The sequence below is a fragment of the Anolis carolinensis genome, chromosome 1, assembly GCF_035594765.1.
Source record: "Anolis carolinensis isolate JA03-04 chromosome 1, rAnoCar3.1.pri, whole genome shotgun sequence".
NCBI classification, from domain to species: Eukaryota; Metazoa; Chordata; class Lepidosauria; order Squamata; family Dactyloidae; genus Anolis; species Anolis carolinensis.
Window position 1 is genome coordinate 40,372,245 of NC_085841.1, and position 19,202 is coordinate 40,391,446.

The window sequence follows — 19,202 nt, forward strand, 5'->3', positions numbered from 1 at the left end:
TTGATTTTTATTGGAAACCACGTAAGCAAAAGAAATAAAAATAAAATAACACCCATCTTTCTGTTTCCAAAGCGGACGATTGCCGTTTGCTGATCAAACTGCCCAAGGTGAAGTGCTTACGCAACAGGAGGAGAGAAGGTAAGAAATAGATAACCCAACCACAGGAAGAAGAATAAGGGAGCAAGACAGGAAAATGAATGGCTATTAAGACCAGATAGTCTGTGAAGCGCCCAGTTTAGGTGCTAGAGAGGAAGGGAGGGAGGGAATGAAAACAGCACTGGGAGGGCCTGTCAAAGAGGCTCCATGTTGGCTGCTTTGGGGAGCCCCAATTGTCACAATCATCACTGAAGTCATCTACCAATATGATGTCACAACAGAATAGCGTATGTGATTGGATTTGCTGAAGAATTCAGTCTGCCCATTTTCTTACTCTGATGGAATTTCTGCATAGGAAGAGATGTAGTAGGTAGAATCTCTGTTGTGCAGCTACCTATGTACTTTCTTGCTTTGGTAGGTATCCTTTCTGGTCACTTCTCCCATAATGCTATGATCTGATGAAAGATGCATGATATTTAGTAAGTAAAGATGTGTTTGTCCCCAACACTATTATCCAAATCCACAATTACTCTATGTGATTATCACCTGGAGTGTTTGTCTCCAACACTGTTATCCAAAACCACAAAAATAACCCACAATTTGGTGGCAGTGTGGAGAGTGGGACTTATTCTCCTACCTCAAATAGTGGGACTTCTGCCAGTGCCATTTATAAGTGGGAAAAGTTTACATTTCTGTGTTGTAATTGTAACATGTTTCTTTTATATATGGTACTCCTTTAAAGCCGGCTAACAGGCTTTTATGATAATTTTGCTTTTATACTAATTTCTGATACAGAGTTCTATGTGCTTTGAAGCATGTTTATTTAGAAGAGAAAACTGATGCCTTAATAGGGAGCCACAATATAGGGACATCATTTTAATTTGCATTTTATTTTTTAAATGTTTCATTCTTTCATTTTTAACAGGTAAATGAACGAAATAAAGATTTAACATCAAATTATAAAAATGAGCAGAGAAATTTGAGATAACTTTCTGATATGTTTGTACAAAAACTAAAATTTAACATCCTTAAATCATAAAAATGAAAATGAGGATGGCGGGGAGAAGAAATCCAGTAGCACGTTTGAGATGAACTGGTATATTTCAGCACACCTTTCTGAAAACTCGTGCTGTAATAAATCAGCTAGCCTCAAAGGTGCTGCTAGGTTCCTTCTTCACATATCTTCCATTTTCCTTTTTATGCTGTGACATACTAACATATCTCCTTCCTTAAATCAATTTGGCTCAGAGCTGATGTAAAAAATGGATTACATGCACATATCAATATATAATTGCTCAATCTTTCTCCAATTTTTCCTGTTTCTGGCATATTTCTTTTGGGTAAAGCAACAATCGTAGCAACAAAACTAAGGCCTGTATCAGTTCCAAGGGAAATCTGAAGTGAAGAATGATTTTAAACTTTACCCTTTATAATTTCAAGGTTTCTATCACAAGTACAGACATACAAAATAAATGTGGTTAATAGTTTGGAAGGAGCATTTGCCACAGTTCATTTTATATAGAGCTGAGGCAGAAATCTCTTACTTCTTTCATAGTATCTCTCACCTCCAAATATTTACCACCAGTTTTTAATACTGATTTCTATTTTGCTCTCTCTCTTCGGACAATGTCCAAGAACAATGGTATATGGAAAATACAACATGGTGGTCAGTCTGCTGATACAGTTCCTTTTGCAATGACAGCAGTAAAAGAAAACTTTAGGGACAATTAATTCACTGGAAATGGTGAGATCTCCCTGCTCCAATACACTCATACTCAACACGATTGGAGAATTGCTCTTTACACCCTGGATAATTTGGGTGAAATTCTGCTCCCTGGTCCCCACTTCTCAAAGTGGAGTATTTCAATAGACCATTGGCTCATATAGCTTCTCTTTTATCTTTTTCTTCCTCATCCTTTGTCACCACTGCTGAATTTTCTTACTTCATTGGCTTAGTCTTGCTGGCTTTACTAGCAGTCTGATCACTCTTCCCTAATTTTATGGCTCTTGATCCTGCTACACTTTATAGGCAATGAAATGCACAGAGCTTTCTGACTGATGAATATATACTCTATCCTTTGTTTGATTTCTCTTCTTAGAATTGATTCACTTTTGTTATTTATTTATTCATTTATTAGATTTATATCCTGCCATGCTCTCAACATATGGCCCTCTAGGCAAGCAATGGTAAAATGAATAAAACAATGCCGATTAAAAATAAAGTTAAGTTTTAAAAGCAGTAAAGAAAAAAATCAATTAAAACAAACAAAAATAGCGGCCATTGGGATTAAAAGAAATATAAAATATTTTTGACTACTGGAAAAACCAACAGGAAAGAGAGTGAATCTAGTATCCTATGACAGAGAGTTGCATAGTCTGGGAACAGCCACTAAGAATATTATTTATGTGTTCAATTTACTGCTTTTCTCCTAGAGTGGGACCGAAGGTGGCTTCCAAAAAGAAGCCCCTCCCAAACCTATCACTGACATGGCTGGACTAGGTCTGCCAAAGCAGGAACATCCCAGGCTCTGAAATTACATATCCAAAAGCTTGATATCAAGGGACAACATCTTGTGATATAATGGGGAAATTTAGAATTAGGCCTTGAGGTGAGGGATTCCTAGACCAGACCAAGATCTTTTCCTGAAGATGTCAAAGTCCGGAGAAGTTCACAAGCAAAAGTATAGTCCTTAATCTAGCATGAGCCTGAATTATATAGGACTTCATAGTGCCTAGAGAGAGGCACCGACATGAATACAAACCATCTGAAATACATTCCTGGCCGTCATCAAAATCTGGACATTCAGGTTCAGGGTTTAGTCCAGAAATACAACTGAACTTCAAGCCTGAGTTTTCAAAAGGGAATGTGGTCCCATCCAGCATAAAATGAGTCTTTATTTTCTGATCTACCTTTTTTTCTCCACCCTCATTACTCTTCTGATTCAACTCTGATTACAGCTCTACTGGTTTGAGCCAATTATAGCTAGGCTTTCCCAGTTGGGCAGTTTCTCTGATCCAGTTGAAACAGTAGGTCAATCAGATTTCATAGCAATTACTAATTTACAAAAGCAAAGCAAGCCCACTCAAGGTTATAAGTTTAGTCCCATAAAAGCTTGCTGTGAATTAAACAATCAATAAATATTCAATGTTATATATGTAATGCTTATTTATTTTTATAGAGGCAGTTTAAAATCATAAGTAACCAGTAAAGACGGCCCTGAATGAAAAGAATCAGGCTTGATTGTAGGTAATTGTTCAGTAGAAGCTTCACTATAGTATAAAATTGTACCTCTTTATTCAGGCAAAGGAAAAATGAGACACAGAGTAATGCCAACCACCAAAATCTCTCTGAGAATCAACAGAATACTTGGATATTTTAAATCGGTGTAACCTTTATATGTGATGATTCCTACATTTTGGGATGGCTCACATGAACTGCCCTGGTAGTTTCCACCTTTATATAAAGAATTCATATGAAGTGTATCTAATAGATCTGTAGTGTATCCTCTAAATATAGGTAGGCTTTTCATGTTGATAACCGGAAAGACTGGTGGCTCTTATGAGATTATTATTAGCCCAAGATGATCAGGCCCAACCAAGAATAGGAAGCCATTTCCCCTCAGTAGAGTACAATACTGTAATTCTTTAATTCTAATAAATAGTTGTTTCTCTCCATATAAACACCTCTAAAGTCAGGGTGGGTCTTAGATTTGTGTGTCATTTTATATATTGGGGGGGGGGGGGGAGAGAGAGAGAACTGTTTTTCTGTTAGTGGTACTCAAATTAGTGTTTAGTCTTACAATCAATGGCATCTCAGAATTGAAGAAATACTTCCTGCTATGCTGATTGAGAAGGAAACATAGGATGTGAGCAAAATTTAGATAAAATACCTTCCTCCCACAGGTACACAAATGCTGTTTTTCCTATCATCCCACACATTCTTCAGCCATTTCAATAGTACAAAGGTGAATGAGCTGCTATGATTGTTGGGAAGCTATTGTAGCATGAGAAATTCACCCTGTCCTTCATCATTTCCCAATCATAATGCTAAAATGTTCCCAAACAGGCAGAGCCTGACAAAGATAATTTCTTTAAGGTAACATTAAAAGGAGAAAATAAATGATTTGTGTTATTACTTAAGGGCAACTTATTTTGTTTAGACATTCTAGACATTGTAATTATGGTTTTAATTGGCAAATTAATCAGTTTAAACATTCAAGAGTTTAATGAGTTTTCTATTCAAGGAAAACTTTTAATCTGTTGACATCCTTAGATTTCGTGCAACATTTATTATTTTGCCGACCTGAAATTTCTGTTTATTGCTGCTGGGAATTCATTTTCTTAGGTTAGTGTACTGTGAAGTCAACATTCACCAATAACCAAATTCTGCCAATCCAATCTATTTGCAATCTGGGGAAACTGAAACAGAATATTATTTAGTTTACTGAATTTTTCTATAAAAGATTGTTTAGTTATACCTGTGATACTCAGTTTGTGCATCTTTCTGTAGACTAGCCCTATGCAATCTGATGTCCCCAAGTGTGGAGAACTATAACGTCTATCATTCCCATAGTCCATCCCAAAACAGCATGAGAAATGGCTGTTTTGGCAGTAGTCTGGCATATTAATTTTGTAGCAAACACCAGATTGCATTGCTGTCCTTTAACATTGTTGCGACCCTTTTTGAGCATAGTTTTATGGAAAAGCAACAGTAACATGGCTGTGATGGTGAATTCCCCTGAATTTAAGTAGCCAAATGCCTCAGCAATGTTGTCAATTGTGAATGCTTACAGTACTTTTGAACTGATATTATTATGAAAGAAAACATAAAATTTTAGTTAAATATAGACTCCTTGAGCCCCTAGATATGGAGAAAGGTGGGATAAAAATAAAGTAAATAAAATAAAATAAACAATATTGTGATGAACACATTGGGATTGGGATGAATTTGGCAACAATCTCAGTTCTGTCTGCTCATGCTGTGCTTCCATTTGTACTCAGTTCACAATAATACAAGCAAATAGAATTGTTTTATTCGTGAATAAGCAGAGATTTGTGTTTTTTAGAGTGCTAGAATAGATTGGATAAAAAAGAAACATGCAACCAGTTTCCATCTCTTTCATTCAAGCTGAGTTGTAAATCACAATAGTGGTGGAAATGTAAGACTTACCTTTCTTCCAGCATACAACAATCCAGAAAAAATAGTTGAAAAAATATGGCTTCCAATGTTCAAGAAGTCAATTCAGGGAAAATGGAACCATTATTATTATTATTATTATTATTATTATTATTATTATTATTATTATTATTATTATTATTATTAATAATAATAATAATAACAATAATAATAACAATATTTTTGGGGATAAACTTGTGGATGCCATAAACACATTCCATTTGGAAAGGTGACTGACATGAATCGTATGTAATTCTGGTTTGAATAAATCACTTAATGCAGACTGGTTGTGAGGGTGAAAGAGTTGATTATTCCCTAAGTCATTCTGGCTAGGTGCAATGTATTCTAATTGGGCAGAATTACCATGAATCCAGTGCTGGCTATATGGTGCACTACAACTTCCAGTGGGTATTTTGGGCTTCCTGCCCATAGCCAATGGTCCAGATGGACAGTCTTTTAATTTGTCGCCACATAGCTCCATGCCAGCCATTGAGCTCCCTGCAAGTGCCTGTTGTCTGCTGATGTTAGAATTGGAAGCCTGCAAGACCAACAGAAATGTGGGATTGCTCCATCTCCTTTTTACACATCTAAGCACCCCATTCTAACATCAACAGATATAACAGATGACAGTGAACACCAGAAGAAACATGGGAGAAGAGGATGGGCCACCATGGGGTCAGGATGGGTTTTCTGGATGCTGCCACTGGCGTGTGCTGGATTCATGGCAGCTCTGGGCAGAAATACCCTGGAGTAACCTGCCCTGTGAAGACATGGTTTCAGGCTTTTAAGACAAAGATCAGGATGAGAATCTGAAAGATCACCTCATCCATTGTGCAAGTTTGATAACTACCTCACCTGAAAAAATGTGAATGCCAGTAACTGCTTATCTTTTCAAGATGTTTCTGTCCAGTTTCTCAAGAACTAGCCAACATCTGTCCAGATAGCTGTATGAATATGTTCTATTTATGATGACATAAGTTCAGTTTAAATCTAGGAGAGTGAATGCTAGTAAAAATGTTCAAAGGGGGGGGGGTCTGAATTAATAATAATGTTTTAAAGCGATCACTCTATTAATATATCTAGCAAGTCTCAGCTGCAGCTTATTAACCAGAAAATTAGAAGAGGTAAAACAAAGCCTGGGGTCTTCTTTTTGAAACTGTTGGTTCTAACGAAACAGATGAGACTGGCTCATGCTGCCTCTCTGGGATTTTTTAAAAATACATTTAATTAAATTGTATTTTAAAGATTAAGTAGATACATACTGAGGATGCGTATTGTCACAGCATGCTCTAGGGGCTATTATTGAAACCTCTTTACTCATTTTCCCTCCCCAGGCCATAGTCTAAATTAATATTTTTTTATTCTTGGTTTGCAGAAATAATATATAGGATATGTTTGTTAAATGAATTGGAGATGCACTTTGTATTGATTTGAGAGCATGCCCTGTGTGGTGAGAAAAGAATATAGCTCAAGATAGGGGGCAAAATAAAGATATGGCTCCCCATAAGAATTTTGCCTCTCAAAATGAAATTTTCTTTCAATTCCCAAATTTCAAGCACTGCCAAATGAAATACTGAAAGGCATTCGCCCCTAGAATACGAACAATTGCTTGCCACAGCGGGCCTTCTCCGCTGTGGCCCCCCGCCTCTGGAACTCACTCCCGAGGGAGATTAGACAGGCCCCCACCCTCCTTGCCTTTCGAAAAAGCCTTAAAACCTGGCTTTTCCAGAGGGCCTTCGACGACTAATTTTTGGGGATTGATTTGTCTGCCCATTTAATTTAATTTAATTAGAGAGTGCTCTGCCATGATTATTGATACCTTGCTGAGTACTTCTGCCACAAAGCTACAGAAGCCCTCTATTTCGGCCTAGAACTGTTTTATCTCCTTGTTTTTAACATGTGATGTATGTATTGTATGACTGCTTTTCATGTTTGATTTTACAATGTGTAATTTGTCACTGTTTTTATTATTGTTGTGAGCCGCCCTGAGTCCCCTCGGGGAGATGGGGTGGGATATAAGAATAAATTTATTATTATTATTATTATTATTATTATTATTATTATTATTATTATTTTGCAACTTTACCCTGCCCCTTATTTCTGGATACCTAAACTGTATTTCTGGGTCCCCTGGTGTCACAGTGTGTTAAAGCGCTGAGCTGCTAAAGTTGTGGACCAAAAGGTCCCAGGTTCAAATCCCGGGAGCGGAATGAGCGCCCGCTGTTAGCCCCAGCTCCTGCCAACCTAGCAGTTCGAAAACATGCCAATGTGAGTAGATCAATAGGTATCGCTCCAGCGGGAAGGTAACGGCGCTCCGTGCAGTCATGCCAGCCACATGACCTTGGAGGTGTCTACGGACAACGCCGGCTCTTCGGCTTAGAAATGGAGATGAGCACCAACCCCCAGAGTGGATCACGACTGGAATTAACGTCAGGGGAAAACCTTTACCTTTACCTAAACTGTATTTCTAAAAACTCAGTTACAGTGTTACTGAATGCTTTTCAGTGGTCATGTAGGTGCCTCTGCTGATGTCAATATGGGGTGTGACTTCCAGGAGTGTCCTAGAGCAATGCAGTTGTTTATGGTAGCAATGATGAAGGGAAGAAAAGGTGACAGTGGACGTGAGCCCATCTATCCCCTTTTCCCTGCACTGATGAGAACAGGGAAAAGGGAGTGGCAGCATCGGTCCATGTGGACAGTGGATCAGTTCGCATTGGAGTTGTCCACACTCTACCCAAAGTGAGGGGCTGCTCTGGAATTTCAACAAAGCCAAAGCATTTTGTGACTAGGTTGAGCTAAAATAGCTCAACCTAGTTTACTCAACATTAAAGACTGGAAGTCCCTGGACATTGTGTAGACCTTTAGGAGTAACCTTAAAACATATGGGCACCAAAGTGTAATGGTGGAGTAACTAATGCACCATGGCCCAATACACAGTTGGCACTGAGGTACATGGGGCATTTCCAGATGCACAGCTGGATACCAGCTAGGAAGAACTATAGGCTTGCGTAATAGGATTGACAAATATAAAACAGAAGTGTCCATTGTGCCTTATGTACCCGATGTATATCAGAAAGTGTCAATACTTGAATGCTCATCGTTGCAATTCACCCCATAAGGTAATTTCTGCAACTTAACTACACATTTGTAAAATTATGAAATTTAAACTGTGATGTAGGACCTTGGCCCATGTTTTAACTGTTTATTATTTATTGATTGTTTAATTATTTTTGTAACCTTTGCATGATGTAAAATTTGGTAGGTTTTGAATAATCATAGATGAAAGCTAAGTTCCTGTTCTGCTTTATAAAAAAAATCCAGTGTTGGGTTTTTGGCCTCTGGTAACCAGGGTTCAATTCCTGCTTGGGCATATAATCGGTAAAGGTAAAGATTTTCCCCTGAGCTTAAGTCTAGTCGTGTCCAACTCTTAGGGTTGGTGCTTATCTCCATTTCTAAGCTGAAGAGCCAGCATTGTCTGTAGACACCTCCAAGGTCATGTGGCCAGCATGACTGCATAGAACGCCGTTACCTTCCTTCTGGAGCTGTACCTATTGATTTACTCACATTTGCATGTTTTCGAACTGCTAGGTTGGCAGAAGCTGGTGCTAATAGTGGGAGCTCACTCTGCTCCCTGGATTTATTTATTTATTTACATCATTTCTACCCCGCCCTTCTCACCCGTAGGGACTCAGGGCGGCTTACAACAGTCGGCAATTCCATTGCCCCAAAAACACATTAAATAACAAACAGCAGTTCAATAAACAATAACAATACCAAAATCAATTCGCCAACCTTCTAGTCAGCAAGTTCAGCAGATCAAAGGTTTAACCTCTGCACCACCAGGAGCTCTCTCTCATATATATATATATATGAGAGGAAAGGTTATATTTTTTTCCCTCCATTACAGGAATATACTGGTACCAAAATAGCTTCAAAGACAAGCAGGTTCTAATCCCAACTGATTATAATTAGCCCTCACCACTTTAAAAATTTCCCCACTGATTAAACACCTTAATCTTATTTAGTTGATTGTTCTACCAATTAATATTTATGTTCATGTTGCCTTGCTCTTCTACGTCCTGTCCTGCAGCTTCAAGGTTGACCCCTGAGAATATTTAATCTTTAAATAGAAAACAACCTTCCTGGGTGTCATTAAAATGCCCCATGATTTGAAGAAGCAATACACAGACAAGTTTCTTTTGTGATCGAAATTGTAAGAATCCCTATTCCTAAAAGAAGTCTGGAAATTTTAGTCCAAGATTCCACAGAATTCTGGAAGAGGTAGTCCAAAATAAGTTTTTCAAACTTAGTGACCACATACTGGGAGCAGCGATACAAGTACATTTACCAAAACCTTTACAACACCAACTATAGGATTGTAGTTAGGACAGCATGTCTAGCTTCCATTAAAATTCCTCATATATTTTACTAAAGGAGAATACTATATCTGTTATTTTGTTTTCAGCAAAATGTTGCTTGCTATTCTGATGGCTTCAGATTATTTTAGTCTTCAGGGGATAAACCAAGCATTTCCATGTTTATACAACTATTCTCTCTTCCTTTACCAATGACAACCAAAAGAATGAGAAATGTGTGTGTACTGTATTTTTAGACAAGGACGTTATCTGCATCTTTGACCTTGCAAATCAGAAACCTACACGTAAAATCAAAAAGCATTTTATGCTCATCCACCTAAGCACATAAGATGACATGACATGACCTGATAAGATGGGGAATGAAAGTGAAAAGGATGGAAGGAATTATGTGTTGGGGAAGAAAGCACTGATGTGTGTATGCCTATTTGGAAACTCACTTCTTTCTCAGAAAGCTAAGCCAATCAGACTTGCCCTTCAATTTGTGTACGTTTTAACAGGTTTGATCCGGTCCCGCATTCGAGGAGCAGAAATGGCAGAAGCAGAAGTCCTTACTTTTTTGGACAGTCATTGTGAGGTGAACAAGGACTGGCTGCTGCCTCTCCTACAAAGGATCAAAGAGGTAAGTGTCATGGAAGAAATTCAGGAGGTCAGATAATGCCCTGCATTAACTGTACTCATTTGCAGCCATTTGATTTAAAAAGAAAACATGGAGAAGTCACCTCTAAAGAGTTGAGCCTTAACAACAGAAATAACTATTAAGAAGCAGAGTGTGAAAATATCACTTCCTGGAACTATAACTCCAAACTGCCTTGATCCAGAGTATATAGTCAGTCTAAAACAATTTTTTCTATGTCGTATGTTGTGTTAGGAATATTATTTTAGGTTGCATTATTTTTTTACCCCACTCCTAAGTTTTGCCAGTGGTTCTGTATGGCCCATTATCTGCTTTTTGTCTCTTTTGCGTGGTGATATCAGAGTGCGAACCTGAGACCATTTGCTTGCCATACACATGGTGTTTCCTCCTCAAAATTAGCTTTGCTGGGTCTAAGATTATAGAAACGGCATCAAAATGAAATGTCTCTGTAAATTCATGAACAAGTTAGTGGATTAAGATTCACAAACAAAGATTTCACAAACAATGGTTTCGCAAACAATGTCAGCAGATCAGTGTTTCTGCTGTGTTTATCAGTTTTAACATTAAAGGAGATATCCAAATTAGCAAGAGAACGTTAGATTATGACTCTGGAGACCAGGGTTTGATTCCCTACTTGCCCATGGAAATTCAGTGGGGCAAGTCACACATTTTCAACCTGAGGAAACACTGTGATAGGTTCACCTTAGACCAGGGGTCCTCAAACTTTTTAATCAGAGGGTTGGTCCACAATCCTTCATATTGTTGAGGGGCTGAATTATCATTTAAAAAAAAAACAAATTCCTATGCACACTGCACATGTCTTATTTGTAGTGCACAAAAACCCCAACAACAATGAAAGAACAATACAATATTTAAAAATACCAATTTTAACAAACATAAACCTATCAGGATTTCAGTGGGAAGTGTGGGCCTGCTTCTAGCCAATGAGATAGTCAAGATAATTAGGATTGTTGTTGTTGTTGTTGTTGTGGGCCTTCAAGTCATTTCAGACTTTGGGTGAGCCTAAGTCTAAAACTGAGGGCGGGAGCCAGGTAGATGACCTTGGAGGGCCGCATCTGGCCCACAGGCCTTCATTTGGGGACCCTTGCCTTAGACCATCCTAAACCAGAAACAACTTAAGGGCATACAGCAACAACCTAGGTAATGAGCTTTATCTGTCAAATAGTTTCAGCACTTTGAATGCTTCAGACTGAGCAGATTCACTGCCCCATTGATGTGGGACTGCCGGGTCTTAACACAACGGAATGTTAATAAAATAGACTTCCATCCCAATATATAGCAGTCCTCTGCAGTTGTTCCTTTTTTACAGTTGCATGAATTCTTAAGTTTTACCAGGGCAATATATTCACAATTGAACCAAGCTTCTTGGATCTGCTCACCTTCTCAGTAAACCATGGCAAAAGGTCATGGCAGTAGGCAAAGGCAGACCCACTGCCAAATAAACAAAGTGGTTCTTCACTCCTTATCTCCAAGGAGTAGAGTAGAAGGTGAAACTCAGAAGTGCGTGACCTACACTACAGAACAAGCAAAGGAGGGATTCTCCCCTTGTGTATGCAAATTAAGTTAGCAGAGCCCCAGGGCTCCTGTCAAAGTTGCTGAGTGGTAGAAGGGGAATAGGCGGGCAAGACTCCAGCCAAGTTTTTAATTAGGCCTATGTTCAATTCCCAGTGCTAAATGATTTAGGGGAGTGATGGCTCTTTGAACAGGGGCTGAATTTAATTTCATGCAAATTAAGCTTTAATAAATTGATTTAATGGGAATTAAATCCTGCTGATTTTTTTCTGCAGCAAACAATAGCGTTCCATTTCTGGTGAGGACAGAAAACATGAGATTAAAGCACAAATGTTGTCCTTCTCAGTGAGATAAAAGCAGTTCTATTGTGTCCTCGAAGCCTTTGAATGTGTACAAAGAATGCTTTCCTCCCTGCCTTCTGACAATGTACCTTGTAGTTTTAGTGAACTCAGAGGTTGCCCATTTGTCTATAAAACAGATCCACAAAAGTTTCCCAGTGATGTAGCTTGTTTATTGTTGCCACTACATATGTACAAAGAGTGAAAGTATAGCTGTGCCAAATAACTGTTTTAAATGTTTGTCTCGGTTGGCCCTCCACAATTGCAAGTTTGACTTTGTTTAGTTGTGGATTTGATTAAAATGTTCTCTTGAGAAATCTCTAGGTTCTCCAATGTATTTCTGTAGTCAACTGCCACCAGAAGATCATGACATAGTCATGCTGGATGATGTAGAGATTCCTAGAGATTTGTTCTCTCAGGTGAAAACAAAATAGCATTTAAACACTTTCCCCCCACCTTTCCAAGGGTCCCTGTGCTGTCGCACGCTGGGCCTGTAAGAATGTTTACAGGACGTGCCTTCTGTATGCCCAACGGGACGCCGGGGTGCCTCAGCTGAGGGGTCCCATAGATTTCCCAACACAAAGTTCTATTGAGGCTCAAAATAAGTTCAACGAAGTTCTTCATTTGGGCTTAGATCTTCAAACAAATGCTCTAAAACCTTGGAAAATTGGTAGCTTTCTCAAGCTGCTATCAAGGGCAGGCAACTGTCAGTAAACTGTTTCCTTTTACCTTTGGGAAATCTTCTGACCCCTCCCTGGGCAATCTTTCTCTACCTTGCTGGCGTGAGGCCCCTACTCCCAGCTCCAAGCTGCGTTATGGATAGCCTGAGTGGTCCCTTACTAGGCAAGGTTGCTGTTGATTCTGTCAACAAGGTGACAGGTGTCTTTTTGATTTATTCCACGAAGGCTGTGGGAACTGAGCTGATGTCCCAGCAATGGCTGGCTGTGTTTCCCAGCAAAGCTGTAGAACTGTCCTTTTTCTCCCCCAGCAAAGCTGTGAGAACTATTCTTTTACTCCCACAGTGAAGCTGTAAGAAGTGAAGCTTTTTGCAGTTGGGGAAGAGGATCCCACACATCCTGCTATTAGAATTCCAACAGTGAGACTGGGCAAAATCCTCCCTTTCCCCCAAAAACCCTGGGAAAAGGGGTGGGTCTAAAGATTCCTGTCGATGATTTCCAAGCTGTTAGCCCTATAATTGCAATCTGAGAGAAGCTACCTTACAAACTTGTAGTGAAAGAAAAGGCTTAAATCTCCTGGCATTGCCGTGCCAGCACAGTCCCGCACCTCTAATTCCAGCAAACGTGAAGGGCTAACTGTATTACTGATTTGTTGTTCTTATTTGCCATCAAGTCAACTAATTTAAGGCAATCCTATGAATGGGAAACCTCCAAGACCCTCAGTCAGAGATAGCCCATTCAGGTCCTACAAACTCTGGGTTGTCACTTCCTTGATTGAATTACTCCTCCTATAGCACGGACCTGGCCTCTTACTTACTGCTTCCATTTGACCATACATACATACATAATCTTCAGGCCAGCATGGCCAGTACTTTGGCACTCAATCATTTGTCTTTTTAGTATTTCCTTTCTTCCTCCCTGTATTACAGGAGGAATACCTCTTATACAAAATGCTTGGGACCAGAAGTGTTTAGGATCTTTCGACTTTTTCAGTTTTTGGAATGTTTGCATTTGCATAAGAGGATTCTTGGAGATGGGACCCAAATCTAAACACAAAATTCATTTATGTTTCATACACACTATATACATAGTCTAAAAGTAATTTTATTCACAGTATTTTAAAATACATTTGTGAATGCAGCAAGGGTTGTGCAAATGAAATCATCAGACAGCAAAGATGTCATTTTCTCAGTCACCCATGTAGACACTTTTGGATCTGGGTGTATTAAAATAATATAATAAAAAAAACTTGATTTATATTCCGCCTATCTCCCCGGAGGGACTTAGGGCAGATTCCAATAATAAAAGGCAAATATTCAATGCCCAAACACAACAACAATACGCCCATAGTAACGAAATTTGACAACACAACTTATAAAAGCAAATTATGACTTAACAACTAAGATTAAATTAAAAACACAACCTGTTATATCAGACATAAAAAAAACATCAAACATCGAACAGAAGTGTCTATTTCCCAGTTCCTTGGGGGCAAATAGATTGAATACATTGAACAGGTCATACATATGGATTGTAGCTGTTAATCAGAGGTATAATGGTAGTATTACCCTCTACTCCTCCTTGCAAGCCAATGAGCAAAGGTCTTCAGCTGTTTCTTGAAGACGGGGAGGGAGGGGGCCATCTTTAACTCCTTAGGAAGGGAGCTTCAGAGGTGGGGGGCGACCACGGGAAAGGCCCTTTCTCTCATTACCACCAACTGTGCTTGGGATGGGGGTGAGACCGAGAGCAGGGCCTCCTCCGATGACCACAGTGTCTGAGTTGGTCTGTAGTGGGAGATGTGGTTCATCAAATAGTCTGGACCTGAGCCATTTATGGCTTTAAAGGTAATAACCAGCACTTTGTATTTAGCCCAGAAGCATACTGGCAGCCAGTGGAGCTAGTTCTCTCCCTGAATGGCACTCCAGTTAGTAACCTGGCTGCCGATCTCTGGACCATTTGAAGCTTCTGAACTATCTTCAAAGGCAGCTTCACGTGGAGAGCATTGCAGTTGTCCAAAAAGGATGTGACTAAGCTGTGATCTACACTGGCTTAGTTTGGCGTCTCAAGGTACGGGTGCAGCTGGCGCACAAGTTTTGACTGTGCAAAGGTGATGCTGGCCACTGCCAACACCTGGGGTTCCAGGGTCAGCATATTTTGCAGTTCTAGCTAATGGATGGATACTCAACCTGTATTATTATTAGCCATAGGATGTGCCATATTCTGAACAGAAATATTACTGCATCGAAATAGCACAAAATAATTACAAAATCTTCTTTAAAAATAAAATACTCTGAAAAAAAAACTTCTTAATCCCCTCAGAAAATGTTCAGAAAAAAATCACTGAGGATGCATCACTGCAATTCTACCAATCCATTCTCAAATTATTAAAAGTTTATCTTGTTCAGAGTTTTCATCAAAGCATCTGAGCGAAAATGCTTCAAAATGCCTGGAACTGTGAAATGCTTACTCAGTGGCCATATGAAGCATTTGGGGATCTATGTTTCATAAAAGTTATACTTTCTGACTCTGTTTTTGTAAATTGCTGGTTAACTTCCATAACACTTTTAACTGTAAAAAATATGATACCACATTATTAGTTCTCCTGCCACCCACCCCCTATTTGCCAACATCTCTGTGAAATAAGCTAGGCTGTTTAGTGACTTGCCCAAAGCCATCTGGAGAGTGTCATGAATTGGTCACGGATATGAACCTCACATCTGAACTCTTGTCGGAAATGTAACATTTGATACTCTTAGGATAAATATTTATCTGTTGACTTTTTGGAATGCAGGAACATCTCAGTTAATGAAGCAAATGTGCCCCTGGCATTACTTCTTTAACAAAATACATGCTGTGAACATAAGAAAAAACATAGAAAAAATAGGGATATTTTTCTACACCACAAAAAGAACTAGCAACCCAACTTTTTACTTAACACTTATGTGAAGGAAAATGAGAAGGTACCCTACCAGCCTCTCCAAGAATTTACTGCCCTTTCTTCACCCCAACCGCATCCACTTGTCTGAAGGAAATCTGATTTTTTGTTTGCACCTTAATTTCCCTACAGAGTTTCGCTCACAATAAGATGGGCCCTCTGCATTCACAGATTCAATAATCCAAAGCTTGAATATCTATATATATCTGAAACCTTGGCTCTGCCATTTTATACAAGGGACATCATTTTACTACCCTCTTGTATACCATGAGATTTCAGCATCCATGAGTTTTGATATCCACTGTGGATCCTGGAACAAAACCCCAGCGGATACTGAACACCATTGTATTTTACTTAAGGGGTTTGATTTTTATGTACTTGGAAGTTAGGTGTGCTCTAATTGTTATGGCTATGTTGAAATTGGTCCTCCATATCCATGGACTTAACCATCCAATTTTTTTAATTGTATATTTATTTTATATACTTGTATACACCAAGGTCACATCAAAATTTATTTGACAAAAAGGTCACAAGTTGAAAAAGTTTAAGAAGCCCTGCTCTAGCCCTCTTTCACCACTGCCACAGTGCTGATGCTGCTAAAATCTGAAAGCCAGATAGCAGATGAGGAAGAAAGCAAGACAGGGTAGATGTGAAAAAAACAAACAAACAAAAAACACATTTAAGGAGTTTTGTTGTAAATTCCTGCTTATCACATTACAAGGCATAAATTCTGTGGATGTAAAATTCTTATTCCCAGGTGTTAAGCTGTTATGCAAAGCCTACTGGTGTCAGTGGAGTGTATTCTGAGTGAGGAATGAATTTGTGCTGGTAAGGCCTTACTCCGTTTCTGCATCTTTGCCTACTCCCTCACTGATCCACCTTCAAGATCTCTCTAAGTGGTGATGCTTCCTTTCCCACACAAGATGTTTGATGAGTTGCAGCCAGCAGGATGGCAGTTCTAGCTGTATTTTCCTTGCAGCAACAGGGAATGTAGCTCATGCTCAGAGCTGATGTGATGGATGAATGTGGATGCCATATGCAACAGTGCCGTAGGAATTTCATTACATGGTTGCGGCAGCCGCTGAAACCATAGCCTGGCCTGAATGAAGCACAAAAGCAAAATGTCACTTCTGCTAACTTCTCTTATTTGTATTTTTTCTCTTTTCATTTCATTTTTATTTAAATCAAAATTGAATGCTTGAAATAGGAGTCACCTCGGTTATTTTTTTCTACTCTTAGTGGCCTGAACCTGAATGAGAAATCTGCTTTTAGTACAGGGGCTTCCTAAATTGGACAGCAAGACTTGCGGAAGATGGAGTGTAAAAGTACAGAAGTGTTGAGGTTTGGTGCACAGAGTGCCTAGGGCAAAGGCTGATGAAGAGGCAATGAAGAAGAGAGGAGAAAGCAAAGACTTCTGGAAATCTCTCAGTCAGCTTAATGCATGGTTATGAAATAAAAAAAGCCAGAGGGACAGGCTTTTGTTAGGTTGAAATGACTGAATGATCACAGCAAAACAAGGGAAAGTTGCACTTTGGATTATACTTCTCAGAATCCTCTGAACAGTGTGGTCAGTGGCGAGGCTGGTTGGGAAGTTCTGGGAATTGTAATACAAAAAGTAACATTTTCAAGCTCTAGTTTACACTCTGAGGAGGAGGAAGAGGAGGTTAGCAGTGATGGTGACATGATGGATATAACAATTAAAAGAACAGCTGTATTTTTTAAATATATCTCTCTTTACATACTAGATTTCTGTTAGCTTCATCTTGGGCAGGAGTTGTAAAACACTCTGGCAGCTTCCCTGCAGGGGTATAAACAAAAAGAAATATTTATTTGTTACATATAGAAAGGAAACACCGAGGAAGGAGGCAGAAGAAACAGAATCCACCTGTCCCTCTTTGTACCTCTTCATCACTTCCAAGTTCCTTCCAATTTAACAGTCTGTGGTTAAGCTGTATAAAGTTGGAAGGAATGAGTTAGTTCAGCATTACTTTTACTTTAACACAGTTTTCTTTTGGCCTGGGATTATCTCAGCTGCCTATCTTGACTTTATCCAGCCTTCCCTCACCTGACATCCTCCAGATGTCTTGGGCACAAAATACATTATTCCAGATGAGATGGAAGCTGTAGCTGAATACATCTGGACGTACTCTTTTGAAGGGACATAATCTGGCCTAGCATTGTTAGTGCAAGATTGATGACAAAAGGGAATGGGGAGGATGCGGTGTAGTTTGCTGCCAGCCCAGTGCTCACCCCACAAATATTGATGAGTGAGAAATGGTATGGCTATGTTTTCCTCAACTCACTGGGCTGGAATAATAGAGCTGGCAATGAACTTGAAAACAACCTGCTGGCAGATCACATCAGGTTATGGTTTCCATGTAGTGAAATATTCCTCAACCCTAATTTCTAGTGGAAATGTTTCTATTCTGGGTTCCAATCAGTCAGCCAAGTTTTCTCTTACGGGTTCTAGTCAATGCATCATGCCTTCTTTCTGTTAGTATAAGCTACAGTGAAGGCAGGGAATTCATTTTACCACCATCATATTTTCATCTTTTCTTTGCCAATATACAACATCATGTGGTGAGCAGTTCTTGTGTGATTCTGATCTGTTGATTTGGTTTTTTTTTAATGTTTTTAAAATCATACAAATTTTGAGATACCCCTAAGCATAGGGGTGCTTCCTCCCAACTCCATCCTGTTGTGACTCGAGTGCTATTACTGTTAAATTTGGCTTTGCTATTAGAAGGAATGAGTCACAGCATCAACAATTTGATGTCTTTACAAAATTCTATTTTTTTGTTTCATCTGTAATTCTGTTACTGGGTGCACATGTGGATTGGATAAGATACACAGGGTGAGCTGCATTGTCATTGTCATAATCCAATTGCTTCTCTTTCCAAATTAGGAGTCAAGGCACTAGCATAAAAAGGCTATGTGACTAGATTTACATTTGCTCCCCTTCCAAATCATTGTGTAGATAGATTCTTAAATAAGATTATTGATGTGAATGAGTACAAAAGTATGTTTTTCTTACACCCACAGTTTGCATGTAAAATTTGCATGAAGGAAGTTTTTCTTCCCTGCTTAAATTTATTACCTGTTGATATCTTACTTTGAAACAAAATTCCATCCATCTTTTGATTTTAATGCCAACCAGTGTTCACTGAACTGTATGGAATGTTAATGCTGCCACCTTCAGTCTGGTGCTGGAAGGGCAACTGAATTGACTGCCATTTTTCTTCTGCTTCCCCCACTAAAGATTAATGGTCTTCTTGTAATTTGTTGCTCGCATGAACAGTCCATTTTGGCTTAATAAAGTTATATGTTTCAAAGAGATCCAGAACTGAAAAGGCATCTGAATCAGCAACTGCCCCCATTACCCACCCCAAAATGTCACTTTCCATTTTTCATTCAGCAAAACAGCTGGTTAGCCAGAT

General features: G+C 39.1%; 1 protein-coding gene across 2 annotated transcripts in view; it reads left to right on the forward strand.

Moving 5' to 3' along the window:
* The window catches only part of galnt14 (polypeptide N-acetylgalactosaminyltransferase 14), a 291,609-nt gene that overhangs the window by 237,022 nt on the left and 35,385 nt on the right, over positions 1–19,202 (forward strand). For both annotated transcript variants that reach the window (XM_062973041.1, XM_062973051.1), the window contains exons 5-6: positions 73–138; positions 10,146–10,267. In XM_062973041.1, the coding sequence (XP_062829111.1) occupies positions 73–138; positions 10,146–10,267 (188 nt within the window). The remainder of the gene's footprint in view (positions 1–72; positions 139–10,145; positions 10,268–19,202) is intronic.